The sequence below is a fragment of the Lepisma saccharinum genome, chromosome 5, assembly GCF_977018435.1.
Source record: "Lepisma saccharinum chromosome 5, izLepSacc3.1, whole genome shotgun sequence".
Lineage (NCBI taxonomy): Eukaryota > Metazoa > Arthropoda > Insecta > Zygentoma > Lepismatidae > Lepisma > Lepisma saccharinum.
Genome location: NC_139233.1, coordinates 34,273,981 through 34,300,744, shown reverse-complemented (window position 1 = coordinate 34,300,744; position 26,764 = coordinate 34,273,981). Strand labels below are relative to the sequence as shown.

The following is a 26,764-nucleotide window of genomic DNA, read 5'->3' as shown; positions in this document are numbered from 1 at the left end:
TCAAGAGGCAAGCGTTGAAAGATTTTTCTCACACTGCCTTAAACCATCACCATTTTGTCCAATCTTGTCATTTTTAGAAAATCCAGGACGGGCAATTGTAAACTTCACTCGTTCTCGGCAAAGTACTTTGCGGTGCTGTACTTACCACTTTTTGTTTAAGAATCACTGGAGACACATTTACGCATCACACACAACCCATAAACGCTAACTTTTAACGATTTGCAGGACAAGTGAAAAACAAATTCAGTGTGACAACACATCGTCAAACTGTTTCTAACAACAAACTAAGCCAAATAAATAAATTTATGGATACGTGGGATGTCTGAATAAATAAATAAGGTTTATTATATAATTTACTTTATTTAAGAAAAATATTTAATTATATAAACGTATGTACAAAACTGAGGTATATACAACATGAGCATGCTGGAATCACAGCTGACGCTTGATGAAGATGAGTAATGATGTAGACTTCTTTCAACATCTCCCGTCTTGCAGAGTGGAATGAGTCTTTAGGATGATGCTTTTGTAGTTTATTATTTGGCAACGATTTTTACCTATTGAAGGAACACAAATATTGAGATTGACGATTTTATAAGCGATTAATAAAACAAACATAATGGTGCTAGAACATTCATCTTGCTTACTTACAGTATCAAAAATACTTAGAAATGTTTAACAAATTGTATAGACCAAAAATAATGATAGCAATCTCCAGACAACATACTCATATTATTATTGTTGTGTGTGCACATTTGTAATCGTAATTGCACTATCTACTTCTTTATCTTCGTAATGTGTAAAAATACCCAGAGGAAAAATAATAGAAGGACTTGGGTACATGAAAAATAGTAGGCTATATCCATGAATTTCATAAGAGAAAGATATTAGATATGCTCTACCTGACAAGCTCAATTCTGTCTTTGTATATTTTATAGTGTGGTAGACATTCAAGTTCAGAGGTACGGAGACAAATTGTCTATCACTGTTTCCATCCCCCCCCCCCCCCGCATTATATGCGTTTCGATGGGATGGTTTTGTACTGTAATGTCCTCTTTTTTATTGATAATTTGGTTTTAATTTTTGAACAGCTCTTTGCCAAAGTAGCCTAATTAATGTTATTAAAATTCTCTCAAAGCTTGTGTAAATCTACTTTATGCACATATAGGCTAATGGGGACTGGGCCCACAGTATAAAGTAGGATCCGAACCACTGTATGTCTCCATCGGGTATTGAACTCGGAACCCCGTGATTACAAGGCGAACAGCGTTACCACTATGTTATCCGGGAGGCTGGAGATGAAGTTGGGCATTGACAATGTGGGTTGTGCATGGTATCGAGACAAGATGAGAATATACTTGACAGAGTTTCGAGTTGTAAATGAATGTCTTGTCCTCAGTTTGATCTCGATTTATAAACATCTATTTAGTTCTCGTCTTAGTGTTGAAGAGCAAGTCTCGGTCACGTCTCGATTCTAGAGTCTGGAAATAAGTAGCAGAAACAATATATACATCGTGCCAACACACATACTTTCACAGAGTTTAGAAATCATTAAGGCAAACAAAGTTTCTTATTTTCTTTTACTGCTTGACGCCTCGTTTCGACGCTACAAATCCTAAAAGAAAAAACATTATGTTTATTCTGATTTCTTGCAACACACAGCACAGGCTTATTGGCACTTCGTAATTACTGTATATGGTTTATCTATAAATAAACAGATGTTAATTGAATTTTAATGTCAATGGATAGTTTAAATAGAATATTAATTTTTGTGCAAGTTATCGAAATCTTATGTTATTAGTCATGGAAAGGCTATATCTATGTGCGAAGAAAATGAATGGTAATTTTTTAAAAATATCACATTGAAGTCTCGGACAATAAGCCACGGTCTCGTCTCGATTTTACAAGAGTCTCTGGAAAAATCTGGCAAGTCTCGAAAGTTAGGTCCATATATTATAGAAGACAGCCTCGGTCTCATATGATCAATTACTTTGGTACACGACTGTACACTCTCAAACTGATTTTGTGATTCTTCTCAATTATAGTATCCCACATGAGCCTACGAAAGTAGTATATACATATGTTACCGAGACAAGACAACATTAATGCTACACATGAAGAAATACATATAATCTATCCATGGCGATACTTGAAAGGGGGTTCAGGGGAAATCTCCATCTTGGTTTCTGCATCTTCCTTCTCTGATTGTAAATTCTTGGCTCCTGGAGCATGGCACATGTACATAATTTATATAATACCTCAGGGGTTCGTAACAAGTTACTGCTTTCTTTTCTTCACAGGAAATAACACACTGAATTTATGTATAAGTACTAAGACCAACCCTTGGTATGCTCAATAAATGTAATTGTAAAACAAATTGTATTTTGTCAAAGCTTCTCGGACAGTAAATCTCGGTTTCGTCTTGAATTTGCAGACGTTTGTCTCCCCCCACTATCTTGTTTGAATTTTTTTAGCACAGCTAGGCTAATCGGGACTGGAACTATAATTTAAAATGGGAGCCGAACCGCTGTGCAATGTGCCTCTACCAGGTATCCTCTCTGTCTTCCTTCGCCATATCTGTAATGTACCATACCTGAAAAATAGACTTGTCTGTTATGCACTGTAAAAATAAATAAGTTGAAGAAATATTCTTACTTTAATGAGCAGCGTAAGGTGGTGGTTCTTCTGCATGGAAGTTGCCCCAACCAGGTGGTTTGTACTCAAATGGAGCCCACTCTTTCGTCCACACGGGTCTCCACACCCTCTTCCAGACGGGCTTCCACACCCTCTCCACTTTCCACTCCTTCGTCCATTTGGGTTTCCAGGAGAGCTTCTTCTTCCACTCCCCCGTAGGCTTCGAGATGATCTTGTTAATGCTGCGAGAAATGTGTTCATTGGTTATCCTAGTCTAGAGTCAACAACTAGTTATCAAGCACATATCTAGAAATATATCTCGAGAGTAGTCTGGACTAAGTGTCTCAGAAATAATAATAATAATAATAATAATAATAATTATTATTATTATTATTATTAGTAGTAGCCTATTATCTATGACAACCAAGTACATCACCAAGTCAAAATATGAGAAACAAAATTCCACAATTGAACATACAAATATAAAATTGCACAATAGATCGTACAAAATTATATAGCCTATCATAAGTTCATATTGGAGTTTTCCACAAGTTCAGCTATGAAACATCTGGCCTTTTTTTAGATATACTAGTATTGAGACATTCTTCGTATTCCACTTAGTAATTTTATAAGATATATTATTAAAAAAGTATTCACTATCCAATTGAAAAGACAACATTTTAAACACAATTTATTTTCTTTTTGTTTGAGTTGGTGTTTTAAGTCCACTTTGTGCACAGTAAGGCTAATCGGAACTGGACCTACAGTTTAAAGTGGAATCCGAACCACTATGTGCCTCCACCGGGTATCGAACCCGGGACCCCCTTGGTTACAAGGAGGCGACGCTTCCACTGCGCCATCGGGGGACACCTTTTTCAATTTTCTTCTTTCTTCTCAAGTTTTAACTGTGTTAACCATTCGGAATAATACTGTTCATAGTAATTTTTCTAAACTTCGTACTTTCTGATTTGATGTGATGTGATGTGATGTGATGTGATTCTACTTTTTAAAAATAATTCTTGGCTGCTAAAAACTATGCTTCATTCTCATATTCCAGAATTGGACTATTGTTTGTCAGCTACTTTATGTTAATACTACATACACGAAAAAGTAAAAAGACGGAATAAAAATAAATATATAGTGGAACGTACTCATTATCTAGCTTACATGTATCAAATATAGCCAAAATTTGTAAAAAGAAACTGTCGTGACGGAAATTAATGTCAAAAAGGTAAAGAATTGAATATTTTTTGAATAACAGAATAGGAAGTTAGGTTCAGTTAACGAAAAGTAAAGTTCCTAATTAATATTTGATGAATGTTATTTAAGTAGTAGTGTCCATAAATCTTATTTGATTCTGGCATTCAAAGCCGCATGATATTAATCTAGCCTCAATACGATACGATTTGATTTTCTTGTTTTATTTTTGTCTAGTAACTTTTTTATTGTTAAGTAATTTCTTATTTGTAAATTCAAATTATTATTAATAGTGCATTCTTGTATTTGTATTGAAAACCTCCGTGTCGGAGTGGTTAGCATAGCACAGCACACTACGACATCAGGAGTTCCGGGTTCCAATCCTGACCTGGACATGAGTGTTCTTTGTGAGTGCCCCTGCATCAGTTTCATCACTCATCCTCATTTTCGCAACTAGAGTGCGCGTCAAATCTCCTGCATATGGCCTTGAACGGCTGAACAGCACCAGCGAATTACAGACGTGCGGCGTTGCCGTGCTCTCCTTGACAAAGCGTTTCGCTCAACCACGCTGTCTCTTTTCCGTGTGAGATTTCTACATGGCACCGCTGCAGTGCGCTGCTATTGGCTATCGCCATATGCAGGAGATTTGACGCGCACTTTAGCTACATATTGACAGAAAAGCGAAGTAAATCAAATCAAACATCCATGCATTTTTATCTGCCATTCTAGGCTTATCGTGACGCTGAGGATAAATGGTTTGATTTGATTTAGTTTATTTTACTTTGCGTTTTGTGCCTCTTGGCTAATTTGCGAAGATGGGGATGAGTGATGAAATGATGAATGGACATTCACAAACAACCAAGCCCGACCAGGATTCGAACCCGGGACTCTTGGCGTCGCAGCGCGATGTGCTAACCACTCGGCCACAGGGTCGGGCTGAGGATAAATGGAGTCTCACAGAAAAACACATATGGTCCAGCCTTTCGTGGCGGGATTGTGAGTGAATCAGTCAACGAATTCGGCCAGCATTCTTCTAGCGACGGAAATGTTAATGATACTAAACGCATCTAGCTGGTTGAAAAGTCCACAACGCTCTTTCGCTAACCATGTGGAACGAGAGTGAGAGGCAGGAGAAAGAAGGAAAGGAGAGAAACGCCCACCGAAGAAAGTAGGTAAACGAGCACTTGACCACTTTCCCCAGTGACCAACCATGGAGACCTTACAATGACCTTTCTATTCAGATGGCTGAGTATTGTCGATTTATGGAGCTGCTTTTGTACGGCAAGAAATGCACGAAAGCATTTGCAATCTAAGATAGGACAACGTCTACCCAGACATAGTCAAAACCTCGGAAGAAAATGATGAAGTTCTTTATATCATTTTTTAAAAACAGAATACTGAAATCTAGTTTTGTTCTTAATTTAATCCTTAAGAATCACGATGTCCGGAAGGGGGGGACAAAGGATGGCATGGCCCCACCTGGAAAATGAATGTCAACCTAATATTATACTATATTTCACAAATATAATTTAATGTCAGTCACATTAACTTGGTTAATATTAGAAGAGCGTTGCAGGAACATGACTTCAAACTGTCGAAGTATTTTTTGAGGGGGCAATACTATTATGGGATAAAATATGTTTGGTCTGCCAGTGTTGGCAAACTTAGCAGTCACGTCTCACCTCATGTATGGACAGGTATGTCTCGTCTAGGGTTGTAAATGCCCATCTCATTCTCGTTTCGATCTTGAGGGTCCAGTTTCGGTCTCGTATGAGTCTCGAAATATTTAATATAAGCAAACAAGTTTTCTTAATTACGTTTTTATGTTTGACGCGACGTTACGACTACGAACCCTCAAAAAGGTTAATTTTGTGCTGAATTTATGCAATCACACAGCACAGGTTCACAGTTCTCATGGATTAATCAATTCTCAATTACGATAAACAAAATGTATGAGCTATCGGTAAATGTCCAGGTAGATTGGGGATGGTGAAGACTCCGCATAGTACTAAAATTAATTTTGGTTCACGAGAAAAGGTTCAGTTATCGTCTATTACAGATAACCAGTCTTGTACGAGACCGAGAGTCTGGGTTACTAAGTCTTGGTCTCGTTCTTGTATCGACTATTACAAGCCCGTCTCGAGATTTTTCTCATCTCAAGGCTCTAAACCTATGCGTGTAATTGACCTCATGATATTGGATCAACATTAGAAGGTTGAGGCTTTCCACGCCGAATGCAAAAGTATTAAATCATTCGATTATTCATTGATCAATGAATGATTGTTATTGAAACTCACTACTTCCTTTCTACCAGAAGCTTGATGCATTTCTATTTATAATTATCGTTCGGCTTATCCCGCACTTAAATTTTGTAAACAATGATATGAAGTCATATTTTATGGTTGACACATAGAATTATAATTCTATTCATATTTATAATTCTATTAATGGCTCCACCCTCAATTCTGTTTACAATGATCACCTAAACATTGGCATGTCTCTATCAGCCATCTATTGGTTAACTAGACATAAAGTTTCTTCATTTAGTTTTGAATAAAAGATGGCGTAATAGAATATTATTTCTTTTATATTTTTCTTCAACTTGATTCAATGCTCTACTTCCCTACCTTTTTTATAAATAAATAGTATAGAAATAAAATTCTTAATTTATCATTAAATGTATTGCAAAAGAAAATTCATCGCCTATAGAAAGAGAGAAGGACATTTGATTCGTGATAGTTACTGTTTACAAACTTTTTTTTAATAAGTGGTTGATAAAATGATCTTTGACAATAAGACATTGAATTATAAACCACATTTCCCCTTCAATGAATATTTCAAAAGAATGTGAATTCAGGAAATTATAAATAAATGTACGTTATCACATCCAAAATCATTCAATTATTTCAACTGAACAGGTTCAGAAGATAAATCGCACAGAATATTTAAAACACTTACAAATTGCAATAATATATATATTACAAAAACTTCGTAAAGATATCGTGTGTAACAAGACAACACCACAGCCACAGGTGTTTTGAAAAACGTGGGTGCCACTAGCGGGTAATGTTATATGTATTTACGTATAAATAATACAAATCTTCACACACAACGTGATAATAACGAAATTATAGTAATATTAATTAGCCATATCTTTTCACAAATATGGACTACCGCGTAGCCAAGTGGTTAGCGCCTCTCGGCTTTGGTGCGATTCCCAGTGGGTGCCCCCAAAATTTCGGCGTTGGCCCAGCGTCGCGAGGACAATTGGGTCACGAAAGTCAGAAAAACAGTGGCGATGGGATCCGATGCGCTGACCACGCGTCAACCCATCAAAACCCGCCCTGACAAGCCCTGGCCCTTCAAGGGCTGTTGCACCACGGAGTTTTAGTTTTTTCACAAATATAACTGAAATAATGAACATTTCTTGCTATTGATTGTTGATTGATTGAGTTGGTGTTTTAAGTCCACTTTATGCACAGTAAAGCTAATCGGGACTGGATCTACAGCTTAAAGTAGGATCCGAACCACTATGCGCCTCCAGCGGGAATCGAACCCGGGAACCTTTGATTACAAGGCGACGACGGTACCACTGCGCCATCGGGGAGGCCCTTCTATAGATTGTTGAAACAATTTCAAATGATTCTGAACTAACTATATTAGTTCTAAACTTTCGAATTGTACAGAAAGCTTTCCCTTTTAACTCGCATAAGGTCACGATTGTTTGGAAGGTGAATAGGTTCGTCACGTAGACTATCGACTATCAAAGCAACAAAGATTTTGTATAATACTTACTACTTTTTAAAAAAGACTGGGATGAAGAGTGCTTCACTCACAACGATCACAGCCAGCAGTGTGCAGAGGATGTGCTGAAAAAACAGAGTAGTTTCTTAGTGTTTCTATTTGCTTTGAACTATTAAAGAGAGAGATGCATTTAGTTGAGCCTAACGCTTACGCAACGTATGAGTAAATAGAGGTTTGAAATTCCTAAGTAGCTCCTAGATTTCGCAGCAACCTGAATCAATAAATAAAAATAACTAATGGATTTGTACTTGACTGGAACTTTAAGACAAACAATATGTCCACAGTTTTTCCATAGTTCAACTGAGAATAAAATAAAATAAGCATGAAAAATGTATGTATATTGGCATTAAACTTCTCTCGTCTGGTCTACAGGATTTACCAAGAATTTCCTCAGATACTCAAGGCAGATGCTGGATGGTCTCCCATTTTTTTTATCACTTTCCATCTAGTTGCGGCTAACCTAAGAGTAGCTACAATAAGTGACGTTAAATATGCTAATCAAAATTAACGAACCACTTTCCCTTGCTTATCAATTATTACAGGACGAAAGGCGATACGTGAGAATAGTTTTTTTGAGCATAATGTGATTTTGTCGAAGATTTATAATAAATATTTTCACACAAGAATTGTTTATAAGATATGTCAATATAGAACCATGCACAAATCACACCTCAGTGTAAATCCGTGCAATAGAAGTTTGGTTTGAGTTGGTGTTTTAAGTCCACTGTATGCACAGTAAGGCTAATCGGGACTGGACCTACAGTTTAAAGTGGGATCCGAACCACTTGTGACTCCACCGGGTATCGAACCCGGGATCCCTTGATTACAAGGCAATGACGGATAGAGGTATTTGATATTGATAATTATCTGATGAATTACTGTTTTACCTCATTACACACCGTTAATACTCAATACTGTTATATTTGAGTATAATTAATGATCATATATACTCTCCACAGACAATCATGGATTGATACAGATAAGTACATTATAATTTGTATGATTATAATCCGGACTCTTATTAAAACGATAAATTTCTAAAGTTTTAATATACTTGGCACTTCATCAATTCGAAGACAAGATGGGGAAGAAATTTTAATTTTTAAATTGCAACGTATTTGTCTCATTTTTCCTTGAATAGTTCATATCAAGGCTAGAATCACACTTGCTAACTCTTACAATACTTGCATAGAGGATATTACCTATATATGTACATATAGATTCCCTACATTACGTTGTTATATAGTCTATACAACTTTCAAAAGCGTTATCACTAAACACAATTAGCTACAAAACTTCATTAAGCACCGATGACTGCTACAATTAATCAGTTAGGTAAGTTACTCAAAAAGGTAACACGTTATAATTACCGTTACTTCGTCACACAATTAGGACATATAATTATCTACATGAGTACCACATCTGTTCTATTTAGTGCATGTTTTCCCTGTCTAATTTTACATGAACAAGTTGAAAACAACACAAGAAAACATATTTCGTCCTGGCAAATAATTCATTCAGTTCGAATTTAATTAAAGTATTATCACAAGTTACGCGAAGCACCGATATAATTACTAACTTAAGTACATAAACTCTCACAGCGTTGCAAACCATGTTTATTAATATACATTCCTAAGGACGAATACAATTCGCTACAATAACCAAACAAAATATGCACAAAGATTTATTAGTCATCATACTTTTTCTGATGCCACTACAATGCCACTGTTGGCTGTTGAGCTGTATATTCTTCAATTTTCACTTCTTCGCCTCTGGTAAGAATCCATATGTACATTTTATTTAAGTCCAGGTTTTACAGCTCATTGGTATAGCAAGGGTCGGGATGATATACATTGAGCTCTAAATGCTGTGACAAATACTCCAATAATGAGAGCTGTGCATGACACTAGTTACATAAAAAAAAAGTTTGGCTTCTTTCTTTAAAAAAAATTACAAGTGGCAAGTTATGACAAGTATCTAAGGTTGGCAACTTTGGTCCCAGTGATCCCTACCCATCTGCTTTTTGGTGCATTATTTACCACCCAAGCACAAATGCACACCCCCAAGGCACAAAAAATGACGTAAGGACTCACCAGCGCCCGCATGGCCAACACTTTGCCTCCAACAGCCACTGGGTCCTCGTTCGTAGTAGCCTTGAACTTCAACCAGTTGTCTTTTATACGAGGATGGCCGTTGTAGGTCACGCTGCGTGAGGAGAGGCTGTGGACCACTTTCTCCACACTCCACAGGGACTCACAACGGTTATTATGACCTCGCAGTTAATTTCAGCGAAAGAAATGGTGATATTCGTTTCAAATTACAGGGAATTTCAGGCGCCAAATTGCAGATGGAGAGGCGATGACCGTTTGTCCAAAGGCACTACCTTGGTGGCAGATCAAATGCCCTTGGCTATTGAAAAGTGAAAGAGCATCATCATTTTGCAGGAACAGCCACGCATTTCTTTTATTAGTTTTAAAGCATTCCTAAACCAGAAGGTTTATGGCTGCAGCAACACAAGCCTTCCATCTGTCCTTACCCTGGGCAAGATCAATCCAATCTTTTCCATTCTTACCGATTTCCTTCCCTCCATCTTCATCTTGGCCTTCCTACAGGTCTCTTACCATCAGGTTTCTCAACAAGAATCCTGTAAGCTCTTCTTTCCTCTCCAGTTCGTGCCACTTTGCCTGCCCACCTAAGTTTTCGTGATTTAATTATTCTAATAATATCTGGACAGGAATACAAATCGTGCAGTTGTACATTATGAAACCTCCACTCACCCGTCTCCTCATGCCTTTCAGTAGTATAAAAGTATATACTACTGGCGCACTTATAGCGTAGAAAAGAAGAGGTCATTTGATTAAACAGCCCGATTTGCCCACACTTAAAATTATGCCAAGAAGCCTATAAGCCCCAATTCTTCAAGTGTGATATGCTCTTAATTCTAAGAATTTTGAATCCTAGTGTAGAAAAGAAGAGTTCATATGCCCCGATTTGCCCACACTTAAAATTATGTCAAGTACCCATATGATTTTATTGTTTATAGTGTGTTATTCTGTCAAAATCCCAAGAATCTTGAATTCTAGTGTAGAAATGAAGAACTCCCCTCAGACAGATTTGCCCATGTGTGTAAAAGCTACATCTCTCAGTTTGTTGTCCATAAACTTGTCAAAAATATGCCCCTCTTGATATTGTTTTGGCTACACTTAAAATTAAGGCAAAAAGCCACTCTCACCCACCCACACCCATTTATATTTACTTCCGTTCCGGTAATATGCAAAAATCTTCTAGAATTGCTCTGTGACTCTCTCATTTCTTACATCATAAACATATGATTTTTCACCTATGAGAATAACACTACATATGGTGTCATCAGGGAGTGTATTGTGGAATTCACAGATAATTTTAATGTTTGTCCTGTCATTAACCACAACTTGTTTCCTTTTTGAAGTGTTGATGACAAACATGGGTCTCTGTGCTTTGAATTCATCTGGAGTGTAATACATGTCAGTATTGCCAGTAGTGACCCTTTTGTATGCTGTAAATGCTTCATATAATTTAAGAAAATCATCCTTGGACATGTCTAAATTATAATTTTATCTAGGGAATACCTCATTTCTGCCATTTTTAAGATATATGTTCTTGATGTTGCAGTTATCAAATCTACTTGAATTTTTTTCCTGATTATTGTGTCTTCCAGTCTGAAACAGTACCACCACAAAATCCGGCATGTCATATTGTATACTGGAGAATGAATTTGTAGCATCAAACTCATAATAACTACCAGCGGCAGGCTTCTGTACACATTGATATGTATAAAATTGTAAAGGAATATGTGGATTTTTTATTATATCTGCTTTGTATTTAAGAGCATAACTGGCTTCATATTCAACAACCGGGATTCTTAGCTCCATAGTCTGAATAATGCATTTGCCTTCATCAGGTAGGGTATTGGGCAGAGCTTCCCCTGTAGAGTTTAATGTGCTCTACCTCATCAAAGCATTATTATCATTGGCAGCTCTTCTAAATGTGATTCTTAAACCACCCTTCCACATAATATCTTTGTAATCTGAGAAGAATCCTGGCAACAGGCGCATAGGGAACAGCACTGTGTGGCTCTTAGATATAATTTTATCACCAGCCTCAAATCCACCTATTTTGTAGTAAGAAGCCTCGGTTTTGGATAATTTTAGTGTGGCCAAAGCTGTGGAGGTAATGCCGGGATAATCCACTCTGTTTATAACAACACCATGCTTTCTGATCTCAATTTCAGAGAACAGATGCGGCACAAAATTGTCCACCAATCTTATATTTGAATTTGCCGGATAATCTGCACCATCGAGCTTTACAACATCAAATTTGATGTATAGATCTGCTCTGTGGGGGTGTATAAAGCCATCCCCTACATCAAGATCAACCTCAATTTCTGTGTTGGGTTGATTTAAATTTGCAAATGTCCTCCTGTTTGGGGGGAATGATTGTAGCTCATAACTCTCAATATTTTCCATTTTTTTGTATGTATTTTTATTTAAATATTAATCTCTATGATTGCAGTTGTTGTGGCTCCAGCAAAATCAACTAATTCTTCTTTTTCATTAGTGACCATCAATTCAATATAATCTATTCTATTATGGCACACAGGAAAATATAATGTTGGGGATGGAGTGTAGATGATGGGCTCCATAAATTCAGAATTAGGTTTAAATGTTGCAATGATGCCAGTTTGTTTGTGAGTGCCTATGCCATTTGATTTGGTGATCATACCCTCAGCCACATTACAGTGAATATTCAGAGTCTCTATGGCTAAGAATTTAGGTATATTAATAGCAGTGTGTTTGATGGCCGGTTCAAGTTTTGTGTTGTTCTCAAAGCCTAACAGCTCTCCTATAGTACCCAGATCCACTGTTTCTGTAGCAGATACAATCTCTACTCTGTGAGTAACAGAATTTTGAGTTAATACTATACCTCTGGGTAATTGAGCATTTAGAGTGGACAGATTATATTGCCCTGGAGTGATGACAATATTTTGATCACCAACTGCAATTTTGTTGTTGTGGTGTGTAATATTAGGGATCAAGTACATGCCATAAAATGCTCTGAGAGCTATTGTTTTGGGATATACTATATCATCATGTAATTTGAGTTTCAATATTGAATTTTGGCTGGTGAGATGGAATACCCCCATGATGTTTTAAATACCACAAGGCCTTTTGAAAAATTTCAATTGATGGTTTATTTATTTGAGACATATATCTAAGAACAGATAAACACAAATGTCCACAATTAACATCTTTGAAATTTTGAACACGGGCATTATTGTAATAAAGATTAGTTGATTTTAGATATTTTATTAAATTTTCAGGTGGAACACCTCCAAATGAATCAAACACAAATGCCTCATCTTTTAAATATTTAAGATAACAGATCCAGTGAGTGCCCTGATTTTTGTACTTATCCAAATTAACAATGCCACACTCTTTGTTGAGTGGTTGTTCTGGTAAAGAATCAGACATGTACACACCTCTAAAATTTTTGATGCCCAGTGGCTTGATTAAAGCTTCAATATCTTGGTTTGTAAGCGGCTCTTGTTTTTTTAAACTTATTCATGGCTCTCTTAACACCTTTGCCTTGTTTCTCCATGGCCAGGTTATGGCGCTTTATTTCATCTAATTCTGCCCTATTTTTCTTGGCATCTATTACTGTTTTTGCTATGGCAGCTGATCCCCCAGCCAAGCTCCCAACAGTCCCAAGTGCTGCTAAGATGGCCGGCATAGTAAATATAAATCCACCCAAATGTGATTTTTTCCTGGATTGCTGTAATTTTTTTTTAATTGGGGGGTACTAAGCAACAATTTCATACCATGGCCCTTGGCAATACAAGAGCTTTTTTTCTTGAGCTGCTTTTTGGTTAAAAGACTATCAATAGTTTTAAGAGATTTAAGACCTGCATAAGGTATTTGATACATAACACCCTTGGCCTTCATTGTAGGTTTATTATATACATATTCACAGCCCCCACCCCAGTTTATGTTTGGTGTTCATAGCTATGGTGGTTCCCAATGCTGCTATTTTTTCACTCAAAGAAGCATCTTTGCTTACAAATCTACCAAATGCAGCCTCTTCTAATTTCTTGTCTGCAACATGTCTCTTGTCAAGATCAGAATGTGTGTTGTATGCTATGTCATGGTCTCTACAAGCAGCATCTAGGGGATTAACACCAGGATCCCATCTGTTTAATCTATGGTCCAATTTTGTACCGGGACCACAATACTGATAGCCTGGAATGTGTAGTTCAAATGGCAGCTTGTTTATAATGTCATTAACCAACCCCCGACCTCAGAAATATTCCAAAATTTAGGTGGTAGAGTATTAATAATTTTTATAAGATATCCAATACCCTTAGTGTCATTCACTATAAAATTAGACAATTTTGTGCTTATCATGTCCATAATTCCAACCTTTTCATTGTAAAAATTGTGGTTGCCAGCATTTTCCTCCCCAGCTATCACCAATAACCTATCTACAAGTTTCCTGACATCATCAACCCACACAAATTCTTTAGGCAGGGTGTTGTATTGTTTGATTCCACTACCAGTCTTGATTTGTGACCATATGGGCTTGATTAAATTGTTGTATTTTGCTCCACTGCTAGACATGACTCTTTTTTGTGTGGGATCATTGTTCTGGTATAGAGCATCTGATTTTATTAATATTTCTTTGTAGTGCTCATAATCTTGATCTGTATGGTTGCCAGGCCTTTTCCTAGTCATCAGTTCCCACAATCCAGGTGTGCCGGGATATTTAACAAAACCACCCTTTTCTCCAAGATGAGATTCTGAATATACAATGAGATCATCTCCCATAAATATTACTCTGAAATTGCCAATTCTATGTATGATGCTACCATCACGCTCTGTGTCAGCATATAAGCCAAAGACCTCATCTTTGTTGTCTTTAGGTGTGCTTAAATATTTTTGAGCAAGAAGACCCAATTCAATAGGATCCAGAGTAGCTTCAATTCTTCGAGGAGCAACAGGACTAGGTGTATGAATACTGGAAAGTGGGGTGATTGGATAATCTAATATGTTCCTTGCAGCTACAGGTACAAGCTCTGTGATCAAATTTTGATTTTGCTCTGTAACAGTTTTGATATTTTTACCTAATTCACTAATAGCATCAATAATAGGCTGTTCTGTTTGTTTGTGTTGTTCATAAATTCCTCGGTTCTGTGATTTCCATCCCTTAAATCTTTTTACAAGATAATCTTTTAATTTAAGATCATCAATAATTGGCCTTTTCATGGTTATTTATATATGTTTCAATGTCTAGAAAATTGTTGATTTTATTTCTGTATTTGCCACTATTGGGTTTTCTTGTCATATCAATTGTGACAAACCCATAACTGTCCTGGTTCCAGCACCTACTGCAAAACTTGGAAAAATCATTGTAGCTCAAGTCCCCACCTACATATTCATCATGTATGTGTTTGAGGTTGGTATGATCTTGATGAAACACACATATAAAATTGCTGTTGTCTCGGATCAGCTGCTTCGGAATTTTAGAAAAAGTCTGTGCCAGGTAGAAACAATCAATGTTTTTGTGTCGTCCCTGTGTAAAGAAATTTCTAACCTTGTTTTGATTATCCAGTATAATGTCATCAAACACAACAACACAATTATCGAGACATTCATGAAGTGGCTTAACATCTGATTCAAAAGTGGCAATATCCAGTCCATCATATAGCTTCATCAGCTGCTGATATTTTAATTGTTCCAAGCTCTTAGAGAAAACATACAAGTGCCTGTTTTTCTAGTCTAACGAGTTGGGTGCCAATAAAAAATTATCAATCATTAGTGTAGTTTTACCACAAGCTGATGGCCCAACAATAAGACATCTAATATTATCAGGCAGCAACTTGCCATTTCTCTTAATCTGCTGTTCAGGTTCTGGCAGCCTTTTTATAACATCCCAGGTGCTCATATTATCACTTTGTCTGCATCGATCCAGCTGTGTTCTGGAAGTCCTAGCCATTTGACAAATAACTTGTTGCCTTTTCTGCGAATGATTTTTTCTATGAGATATGTGCCAGGCTGTTTAGTTTTGCTGAGTTCTTCTTCATAGAATCTGCCTTTGAGAATTTCTCCTCGGTGATCTTTTATTATATATGTGTTAAGGGTCCCAGGTTTAACTTGAACCACTGTAAATAATTCAGTGCTCCAGTTTCTTGTAAAGCCTCTTTTGAATAAGTGCTTATATTTGCTGATTCTTACTTGATCACCCACCCTGTATTTGGCTTTTCTTGTTGTTGGCTGGTATCTAGGATAATAAACAGTCCTGATCAATTTTTGCTCATCAGATGAAGTTACTTCAGAGGGTTTCATATTGATTGTGGAATGGACCGAGTTGTTATATTTATGTAGAAGTTCTGGAAGAATATTAAGCCATTTATAATTACCTTGAAGTGTTAATTGTTTATACATAAGATTTTTTAGGGTTTTGTTGAATCTCTCTACAATTGAGGCTTTGAGATCACTGTAACTCGAATAATGTTGTATTGACTGGCTTTTAATAAATTGTTGGAACACAGAATTATAAAATTCTTTGCCATTATCTGTTTGCAAATAGCGCGGTGATCTTCCACTCTGATTGATGATTGTCCTGAAGGCTTCTGTAACACATTTTCCAGTCTTGGATTTGAGTGGCACAGCCCAGGCAAATTTTGAAAATGTGTCTATTACAGTGAGTAGATACTTGTAGCCCTTGTTGATTTTGTCTGTTTTTCAGCTGTCCACTTGCCATCTCAATCAAGTCGCTCTGCCATAAATCATCTATGCCTTTTGTGACTACTGGCAGTCTCTTATAATTATGTCTGGCTTGTCTGTGTAATTCATCAACAATAATTTGTCTAGACATAATATGAAAACAAGAATATTGCAACTATGGGGTGTTCAGCAGCTGATACTACAGGATTTTCTAAATATAATTTGTCTCCTATTTGTATATGAAATTCCAGAGAGCCATCATCTTCAGCATAAGATGTTTCTAATGTATTGGGATCTGTAAAATCCTCTAACTCTACACTGGTGATTTTTGGTTTGTTGTCAGCATTTGTTATTGATAAGGTGGGGTAGTGATGTGCCTGTGGTTGAAGCCAATATTTGATCTTGATTGGTCTCAGTGTGCCCCCAACAAAAAACTGGTAATAAAATTGTGCAGGGGACAGCATATATATTTTGCCACCTGGTGTAAATGGTGAACCATATTCTTTGTTGGGGATGCTCTACAATTCAAGAATTACTGTATGTTTTGGATTCTCAATTATGCCGGTTATTTCTTTTTCTGCTGTAAGCAATCTGCTTGTTACAGATTCAAGGTGCTCATTGATGGTCCTAACAACATCATCATGGCCTGGCTTGATTTTTATGTGCACAACAAGTTTCTTGTATTGTTGCACAATCTCTTGAAGCTGGGTGGCAAAAACAGACAGAGCATTTGCTTGATTGGATTCCATGGTCCCTAGCTGTTGCTTGATATTAGCTACAATTTGTTGCAAATTTTCAATAACTGCCAATTTTGAATTTTGAGCAGTAAGATCGTGGACCTGTCTTCTGATATCCTCAAACAGGGCATGCAGTTTATTAATATGTTGATTAGTTGGTAGAGTGGCCACTGTCTGAGTAAGTTGTTTGATCTCTGTCTGGATATTCTTGATATCTTCTGATTTCAATATGCGATTCACTGCTCTCTTAATATTTTTAAGTTCCTGTGATGTAGGCAGATTTGTTACAGTATTTTGCAAAGATTCAAGTGCCAATTTCACATTATTTAATTCAGAAGCATCAGCCACATTTTGCATAGCATTTTGGAGCAGGGCTATATCTGCCTGAGTGGGTGTTGATTGTTGTAAAATTTCAAGTTTTGTTTGGATATCATCGATCAAGTGATGAAAATGTGATAGCTCAGATTCAGTGTTGAGGTTTTCAAGCTTTGTGATCTGTTCCTGGACACTGACAAGTGTGTCTACAATACCAGGCAGGCGGGATTCTTGTACATTTGTCAAATCACTTTGAACTGCTGCTATTGTACCCTCAAGATGGGTTATGGTACTTTGAATTTTTCCAAAATCTTCATATGTTTCAAGTTGCAGCTTAATGTTGGCAACACTCCGAGTTATTGCACTCAAAGCATCAGAAGATGGCAAGTTGTTCATAAAATTTTCAAGTGTCTCAATTTTTTCTTTAACCTCGGCTATGGCATTGTTCAAGGGGTCCAGATTAGGTATCTGGAGTGATTGAATCTGTTCTTTTAGAGTGGAAATCACTAGATCAAAATCTTCTTGTGATTTTATGCTTTTGACAATTGTTTGGAGCTGTGCCTGGACATTATTTATCTGCTCTTCCAATTGCTGTTTCAATTGCTCAGAGTTGGTGGCCTGGGTCTTAAATTTGGCTTGAAGAGCTGCTACAGCCTCTTCTAAACTTTCAAAATTATCTAATGTGGCCAAGTCAGTATATTTTTGAAGCAGCAATTTGAGTTTCTGAGTCAATTTTAAGAAGAGGGTCCATGCATTGTGATTGCAAATTTGTAATTTCTAGTTGAAGACTGGCATTGAGTGTGGTTTGTAAAGCTTGTAAATCACTTCTTAATTTCTTCACTCTGATATCAAGCATCAGAATCTCATCACTGTGATCTTCATGCCTTGTATGGCCAAATATATCATTAGGCATTTTGTTTTAGTGGTTATTTATTATTGAATATCTGATTCTTAATTCTATAAAAAAAAGTATAAGCTTGTCATAGGATCTAGGGACCTCAATATATAAGAAGTCACCAGCAGAAACAGTATATACAGTGCCAGAAATCATGTTTGAGTGCTTAATTCTATAAATATTTCTCCCTATTGAAATCTTGACATTACCCTCAGGGGTTGTAATAAATTGCAATTGACCACCTACAGGTAATTGGTAATGATTTAAATTATTGTTAAATATGTACAATGTTTTTCCTGTTTCATCATCAACATCTGTAAGTATGCTGTTCAGATGAATAATTAACAAAGCACTTAGTTTAGATATTATATCAGAAGAGGGTTGTGGTGTTGGTAGGTCCATAATAGCCCGTTTTTTGAACCCAAATAAGTTCATAGGCATGTTTATTTATTTCAAATCATGCTCTGTAATTGGGCATTGATTACCACTTTTCAAATCACAATGACCCCATGGTAGAGTATGTATGCCACATGATAAAATGCATCTCTTATCATCATGTGGGTCCAGAGCCACTTTTCTTACAACATTTGTAGTCAACAAGTGATCCACACTCTGAATTCTGGATTCTGATGTTCTGATTGCGCTACATGATTTGAGGCAATTTTTGTAATCTTCAAATTCAAGCTCTTTGTCTACAGTCACTCTGCCAATGCCCTTGGCCTTTTTGGCAACAGCGCCACTACATGTTTCAAAACTGTACATCTTGGCCCTTAACCCAGCAAATGCCACAATAACATCACCAAGTGTCTCATCTTTTAACTTGCCAGGCACTTTTTTGTTGTGGTGTTTAATTTTTGAATGTTCAGTGGTATCAAAATATTTAAACAATTCAGGCTGTGCCATATCTTGATAAACATCTTCTGTTTGAATATCAAGAACAAAACTATCTGTGTCCATGTACATCAGTTTTACACGATTCTTATAAAAAGGCTTCAACACATTATAATACAATTTTAACATGTGTAATTTGGCCAATACCAATATCACGGCCCCTACATAAATAGGCTTATCAAACTTAATCTTTGTTTTTTTCATGTTGAAAAGTGCCATATTCTCATCATAAATTCTTCTGTAATTGAAGTTGGGCTTTGCAATCAATTTTTTGCTCCGGCTGGGGTCAGTAATTATTTTAACATCAATATGTTTTCTGACATTTTCAATTGTTTTGCCATACACTGAATTGACCATCAATTTAAACAAGGTCTTATCAAATTGGCTCAATGCAGATGTTCGAAGCTCTGTGTTTGTATCAATATATGGCTTCAACCATCTTGAGTGCCTGAACCTCAAAACTTTTCCAATTTTGGTTACTTGAACACCATGATTCATCAGGAACTGGAGGTTTTTGTAATATAAGACATAACCCTGTTTTGGCTCCAGAGTCATCATCAATTTCTTCTGTTTAGAGCCAGGTGAGCACTTAACCTCAGGAATTGGGGGCAGATCAGAAAATGTGTTGTGTAAATCATCAGGAATTGTCAGATCAACCTCTAAGAACAGGCCATAGTTACTGTCATCAAAATCCTTAAGATCTTCAATATTGAAATCTTCAACCCACTCAAGCCCTGCATATGGCAGTTTATCCATCATGGCATAATCATAGAGGCTGTTTGCATCTACATACAGTATATAATTTGATGGCAGTGCTGGATCATAATCAGGAATATATTTGTTATTTGCTCTGGCATATCTCTGAGAACATTGCACCATGCCTCCTCTTATACATTGTTCCATAAACAGATACATATCTTGATCCTGGATCAGATCCAATTGCATTTTAGTGTTTAAAAACATTGTAGACCATGCTAGGCCCGGAGCACTGTAAAAATACATTGGATCCAGCTTATAATTTTCCATGGAAGATTTTCTGAATGCCTGCAGTATATCAGCTGAAAGGGTCACATCAAGTTTTAAATAAGCCTTGTGATAATCACCAAATGTCTGGCATTTTAAATTGTTCCACATCAACTGGGCATGGTTATAATCTTCATCAGTGATTCCAGATGCTCTGATTTTGCTGTAAAACTCTTGTTGTGGTGGCAGAGAACACTCATCAAATTTAGAAAAATCTGTAACATAATCATATGGATATACACCCTTCCGCCTAATTATTTTCAGGTCCTGATTTGGAAACAAAGCACATGTGATTTTGAATTGATCATCAGATAATTGAGTGGCCAGTGTAGCCAGGCTAGCAGACAGAATTCTGTATGAATCAAGAAATCTTAAGTGAATAGGAACACCATTAACTTTAATTATTTTGCTAATGGCAATATATTTCTCATTATTTTCAGCTAAAATATTTAAATTCTGCTTGTCAAACCCCTCGTACCTGATCAAATGATGAAAATCATAATTGGATGCACCATGGCAAAATATAGGGACAAATTTTGGTCTCTGGATCTTAATATTACAGCTATTACACAGGGCCATTAAGAATTTACCATCTGTATGAGAATGGTGATGAACCTTGTTATTTGTATCTGAAAATTCAGAATCACATACCGGGTATTTTTCTTCATTGTTGAAATCTTCAATCTGTTTCTCTGTTAAAGGCAACATAGGTTTTGATTTTAATAAGACATTAGATGCTATGTCATGGCACTCATTTTTTATTCTATCTGCAAATTCTTTGATGGCATCTGCTCCCATGTATAAATCGTCTTTACTAACAACCCCATCCTGTACAACCACATAATAAAAACTAGAAGGTTCATGTAGCTGGTATGATGTAATTGAAGATTCATCAGGATCTGGGCTACAGAATGCAAGAGGTTTGAGATTTGATTCAAAATCACAGACTATATATGCTGGGTGTTCCAACAAGGCTTCAAATTTTTTGAATTTGGCATTTTCACTTGGATTGGGCATCACCATATGAACAGGTTTATGGTTGCCACAGTATTTCAGATGCTCAATTAACTTGTTTTTAGCAATTTCTGCATTCACTTTCCGAACCCCATTTATTATTTTTTTACCATCAAATACAGACAAACATCTTCTGCAGAACTTGAATATTCTATGAGTTTTGTCTAGTTGTGTTCTGACTAAAGCTTCAAGATTATGTATCAGAGTATAATGGTGTGTATCATCCCCTTCAATTAAGAGCAGATCAATCGGAACAGCAGAATCATCATCAAATGTACTGATTCTGAGAGGTGCTATCAAGCAATTGCCACGGCCAGTAGAACAAATAAATACATTAATAGATAATTGTTTACCATTAATATCGCTGGTCTTTTTTTCAAATTTATCAATATTCTGAACAGACATTGGATATTCTAAACCCTCCATTGCCTCATCAAAATCATTTTCATGTTGTTTATAAAAAGTTATTCGCTGGGGATCCTTTGAAATTGGATACAAAGCAGCTAAAATACACCACAAAAAGCATTTCTCATCATTATTTTTTATATTAACCACGGCTTGTTTGTTTTTAATATTGGCAGGTAATGGCAAATATGTAGATCCTTGTAATGGGCTGAATTCAGAAATATTAACATATAACTTGTGTGGAGAACCGCATAGGCTCCATCCAGACTCTTTTCCAGCAAATTCAGAGTGTTTAATATTCAATTGATCTATCAAACTGCTTATTATTTTGTCTGAATTTGCATTTGAATATACCGGTACAGTTTCTGTTATGTGGGGCTGTGTAAATTTTGTGCCATTTGGCTTCTTATATTGTGTAAACAATTTGAGGGACAGCTTATAAGAGCCATTTTGTGCATTTTGAATTGCCTGCACATCTGGATTTATACAGTTCAAAAAATTCTTAATGTCACATTTTGGCTCTGATACAAACCGGTGATCCATAAGTTGGCCATTAAAACTGCTATGGATAGGTGGTGCATAGCGTGGCTGCTTTGCTGGTCCAGCATTAACAAGTGTTTCATGCTTCCTTTTCAGACCAGATGTAGATGGTTGTGGGGGCAATGTTGATGACTGTTCATAACAAATACACTTATGCCATTTGTAATAAGCCTTGCTTAATATTTTATGGCATCTTGGACACATTTTTGTAGCCTTTCTGCATTTCTTAGGGTCACAAATATGGCGATGCCTAGACCAATTAGAACTAGAAATATTTTTTTTGCATTGATTGCAATATTTTTGATTTGGCACTTTTGTTGTTTGTTTATATAAAATGTATTGGTCCAAAAAAACAGAACTATGGACAATATGCCAAAACAATTATAACAGCAGCTAGTGGTTGAGCTGGTGCTTTTATACCCAAACAACAGCAATAACTAGGCTCTGGTGATCCCCAATATAAAATAGTTTTTCTCTTTTATGCTGTTGTACAACACACTTTACCAGGTTTCAAACCTCAGCTGTATATCAGCTAGCAGTGAATATTCTCAAAATCTCACGTGTGGAGATATTATTTTGCCACATGTATTTCAATCTTACATATTTTATCAGGACTCAAACCCAGAGCTGTTGTTTACAAGGCAACAATATTAACACTTTGCCATCAGAGGAGACCTCACATTTTACCAGGACTCAAACCCAGAGCTTTTGTTTACAAGGCAACAATATTAACACTCTGCCATCAGGGGAGGCCTCACATTTTATCAGGCCTCAAACACAGAAGCCTCTTGATTACAAAGCATATAAGCCATGGGACTATGTCCACATGCAATACACATTGAATATCAGAACCCAGGAGTTATGAGCTCTATAACCCCCACACCCCCTATACGCCTTCATGGCGTGGTACTATGCACAGGGGAACACTTTACCTTTATATCAGCTAAATACAATTCAAAGTTGGACTTTGAACTGAGCAATGAATATTTCTGTAAGTCTCACTCGGGTATATATTATCAGAACAAGGCAAAACCGAAACCAATTCATGCATATATGATAACATGCAAGAGTGAAGTTTTATGCTCTTCCAGTAAATTGGAGTTAATAGCATGATGGCATGGCAATTTTCCCTGAAAGGGCTCAGTGTAGATTTTATCTCATGCATGCAAGCATATAAAATCTCCCAGGCGTGCATAATTTATTGCTGGCCGGGACATGAAACTCTGCCCTTGTCCTATTGTATTGATCTGTAAGTTGTAGAGGATGAGAATATAAGCATTTTGCCTTAGTTTTTAAGTGTAGCCAAAACAATATCAAGAGGGACATATTTTTGACAAGTTTATGGACAACAAACTGAGAGATGTAGCTTTTACACACATGGGCAAATCTGTCTGAGGGGAGTTCTTCATTTCTACACTAGAATTCAAGATTCTTGGGATTTTGACAGAATAACACACTATAAACAATAAAATCATATGGGTACTTGACATAATTTTAAGTGTGGGCAAATCGGGGCATATGAACTCTTCTTTTCTACACTAGGATTCAAAATTCTTAGAATTAAGAGCATATCACACTTGAAGAATTGGGGCTTATAGGCTTCTTGGCATAATTTTAAGTGTGGGCAAATCGGGCTGTTTAATCAAATGACCTCTTCTTTTCTACGCTATAAGTGCGCCAGTAGTATATACTTTTATACTACTCCTTTCAGATTCAAATATTTGCCTAAGAAATTTATTTTCAAATACTCTCAATTTATATTCCTATTTTAATTTAATTTTCTTAGGATTTTATTTTCAAATACTCTCAACTGATATTCCTATTTTAATTTAGAACTATAATATTCACAAACACTTTAGTATAGTGCTGTACATCATGAGGAGTATAAAATACTAACAAACATTATTTACGCATTGTCGACTCGGCGACCGAGCGCATTAATAGGTCGACCTTTGAACTCGCCACCGAAGTCCCTGGTTTTAAGTCCCGGCCAGAGAATTGGTGTTTCTCGCGGTTGTGCCCCTTTATCGAGTTCATGTAATCATCACTCATCCTCATACTCGCACACTGTTGCAATTGACAGTGAAACGTAACTAAATCAATATGCTCGCGTGTTACTTTAGCTTGAAGATGTGCTTCGCTAAACCAACATACGAGTGGTTATCACAGCGCGCTACGACGCCAGGGGTCTCGGGTTCGAACCCTAGCCTGTACATGGCTGTTTCTTGTCAGTGTTAATTCATCAGTTTCATCATGTCATTACTCATCTTCACCGTCGCGATTAGCCAAAAGTGCAAGAAATCAATCAAGTAAAATCAACTTTTTTGGCATTCTCATAATTTATGAAATATAATTAATCTTCTTTTTATGATTATAACGTCACATATACGTATTTGTGAACCGTATATGGACAGGCAAAGCACGTAAACTGTTGTAAGCTTGAAATAAATGTGGATTCTTTTCATACGGAGTAACAGTACTGTAGAAATGAAAGCGGGAGAATACATATAGTGATAGAGAAAGAACTTAATGACTAAATGCTGGTTGTACTTTTGACAATTCGATTTAATCAGAAATGTTTAATTGTTATTCAGTTTTGGCGAAGTCGTTTTAACAGTGTGATTATTCAAAAGTGGCAGAAAAGCGATGCTAAATAACAAACATACAAGATACAAAGATATTCTGTGTATATTATTGTGACAGACAAGTTGATGATGCTTCTTGGTCGAAGGCTATGGAAGTTAGATTTACAATCTCATCACCCGAAGTTCTGGGTTCAAGACCTGGCCTGGGCATGGATATTTCTTTGAGACTGTTCATCAGTCTCATATCATCATCACTCATATTTATCGTCGCGAGTAGCCTAAAAGTAGTGAAAAGACTTAAACAGAAATAAAGAAGTACTTGTTACCCAACAATATTGTCATCTTTATAAATTATTCAATATATTGATCATTTTGGGACGACGAGAATCTGCCTAATAGTATTGCTTGTGATTTTCCCTAATAAAAATATGCAATTAGTATTGTTATTTTCATTGTGATTACCTCGGAAAGTGAGTTAATACAAATCCAGCAGTATAAAAAATACTATGTTCACATACAAACTAACATTTGGATAGAATATATAGAAACTCAGTGTGTCGTATATATGGGGACTGCTTGTTAAATGTATATTAGGCTAGATAATAGGTATGCATGGTTAAAAGCAGTGACGGCTCTTGACTCTGATTTAAGTGAGGGGCTAGTAGGAAGAAAGGAGCTAATAGAGAAAATTAGATTAATAGTTATACACTTATTAGAAAACCCATTTTCTAATAAGTATGTGTAACTACTGATTTAATTTTCTCTATTACCTCATTTTCTTCCTACTAGCCCTTCACCTAATTCAGAGCCACCAGCCCTAACTTCACACCCCCTATACGCTTGCATAAACACAGGGGAGCACTTTACTTTTTATTTTACTTTATACATAAATTTTCGTACATTTTTGGAAGACACCATTCCGCTCTCGTGCTCTAGTGACTAGCATAACGCACAATGAAACAGATTTTAAACACTGGACAGGGATATTTCTTTTGACTTGTTTTCATATCTACTTCATATAATCATCAACTATCCTTGTCATTGCAGTTAACCTAGATTCACTTACTTTCATCCTGCACCCGATTGTCACAGTAGGAAGATTCAACATTTACTCACGTTCTTGTTGTCATTACGAAAGCATAATCTGTAGGGCACATACAAGTTTTCATTCGGGATTTCTGAGTACAGAGCCCTGTTTGTTCTCCTCTTCTCGTATTTGCAGTGATTTCTGAAAGGTTTCTCATCTTTTTTGCAAGTGCTTTGGCACGAAGTGACTTTCACTTTCTTTTATAGGTGGAAAGGAACGGGAGTGGTCATTAGGCACGTAATAGTCTAGGAAGCCGTCATGTTTTTGACATTTTGAAAAAACTTGTAGCCCCTTGATGGTCATTGCAAATTCATTCATATAAAAAATTGCAAAGTATTTATATAGGGCCTACTTTTGGTGAACACTTTATTGAGAACACACATACAAAAAATACAAACAACAACAACAAAAAAATCAAACAGATCGTTGAGTGAGTTACGTGGAGGGCACTCGGGGGCCCAGTGATTTAAATACCCCGTCGTTAATCTGACCACATATTAAAAAGAGAAAGAACAAAGTATGTTGAATTAGCAGGGTAGTAGTGTAAATGTGTGGAGAGCGTCTTCTTGAAACGTATTAGCTCAAGATTGATCGAATACCATTTGAATACCAAAGCAGATCTGAACATCGTCCCTTTTCACTTGCTTCATACTGTCATAATTAGGGCTCGAAAGTTGATGACCGTAAAATTATTAAAAATGACTTAACATTTTTTTAAAAAATAATGAAAAATAATTTTCAATCTTAAAATCAAAGCTTGATTTTTTTTCAAAAACTACACGAGTAGTTGAATAATTCGATGAAACCCATTGTTTGGTGGTTCCAACTCCCGAAGCAAAGGTGGAAAGGCAATTAAATGTTAATGTAGTTTTCTTTAT

The 26,764-nt window shown here is 36.4% G+C and overlaps 1 protein-coding gene across 1 annotated transcript; it reads right to left on the bottom strand.

Annotated features, from left to right (window-relative positions):
* Positions 1-346: 346 nt before the first annotated feature.
* On the bottom strand, positions 347-9,774 carry LOC145988319 (uncharacterized). Its single transcript, XM_083123180.1, has 4 exons — positions 9,729-9,774; positions 7,627-7,700; positions 2,656-2,876; positions 347-557 (listed from the first exon to the last, which is right to left on the bottom strand). Exons 1-3 carry the CDS (start codon positions 9,738-9,740, stop codon positions 2,657-2,659), a joined length of 306 nt encoding a protein of 101 aa, XP_082979306.1. The 5' UTR covers positions 9,741-9,774; the 3' UTR covers positions 347-557; position 2,656.
* Between the last annotated feature and the right edge of the window lie 16,990 nt (positions 9,775-26,764).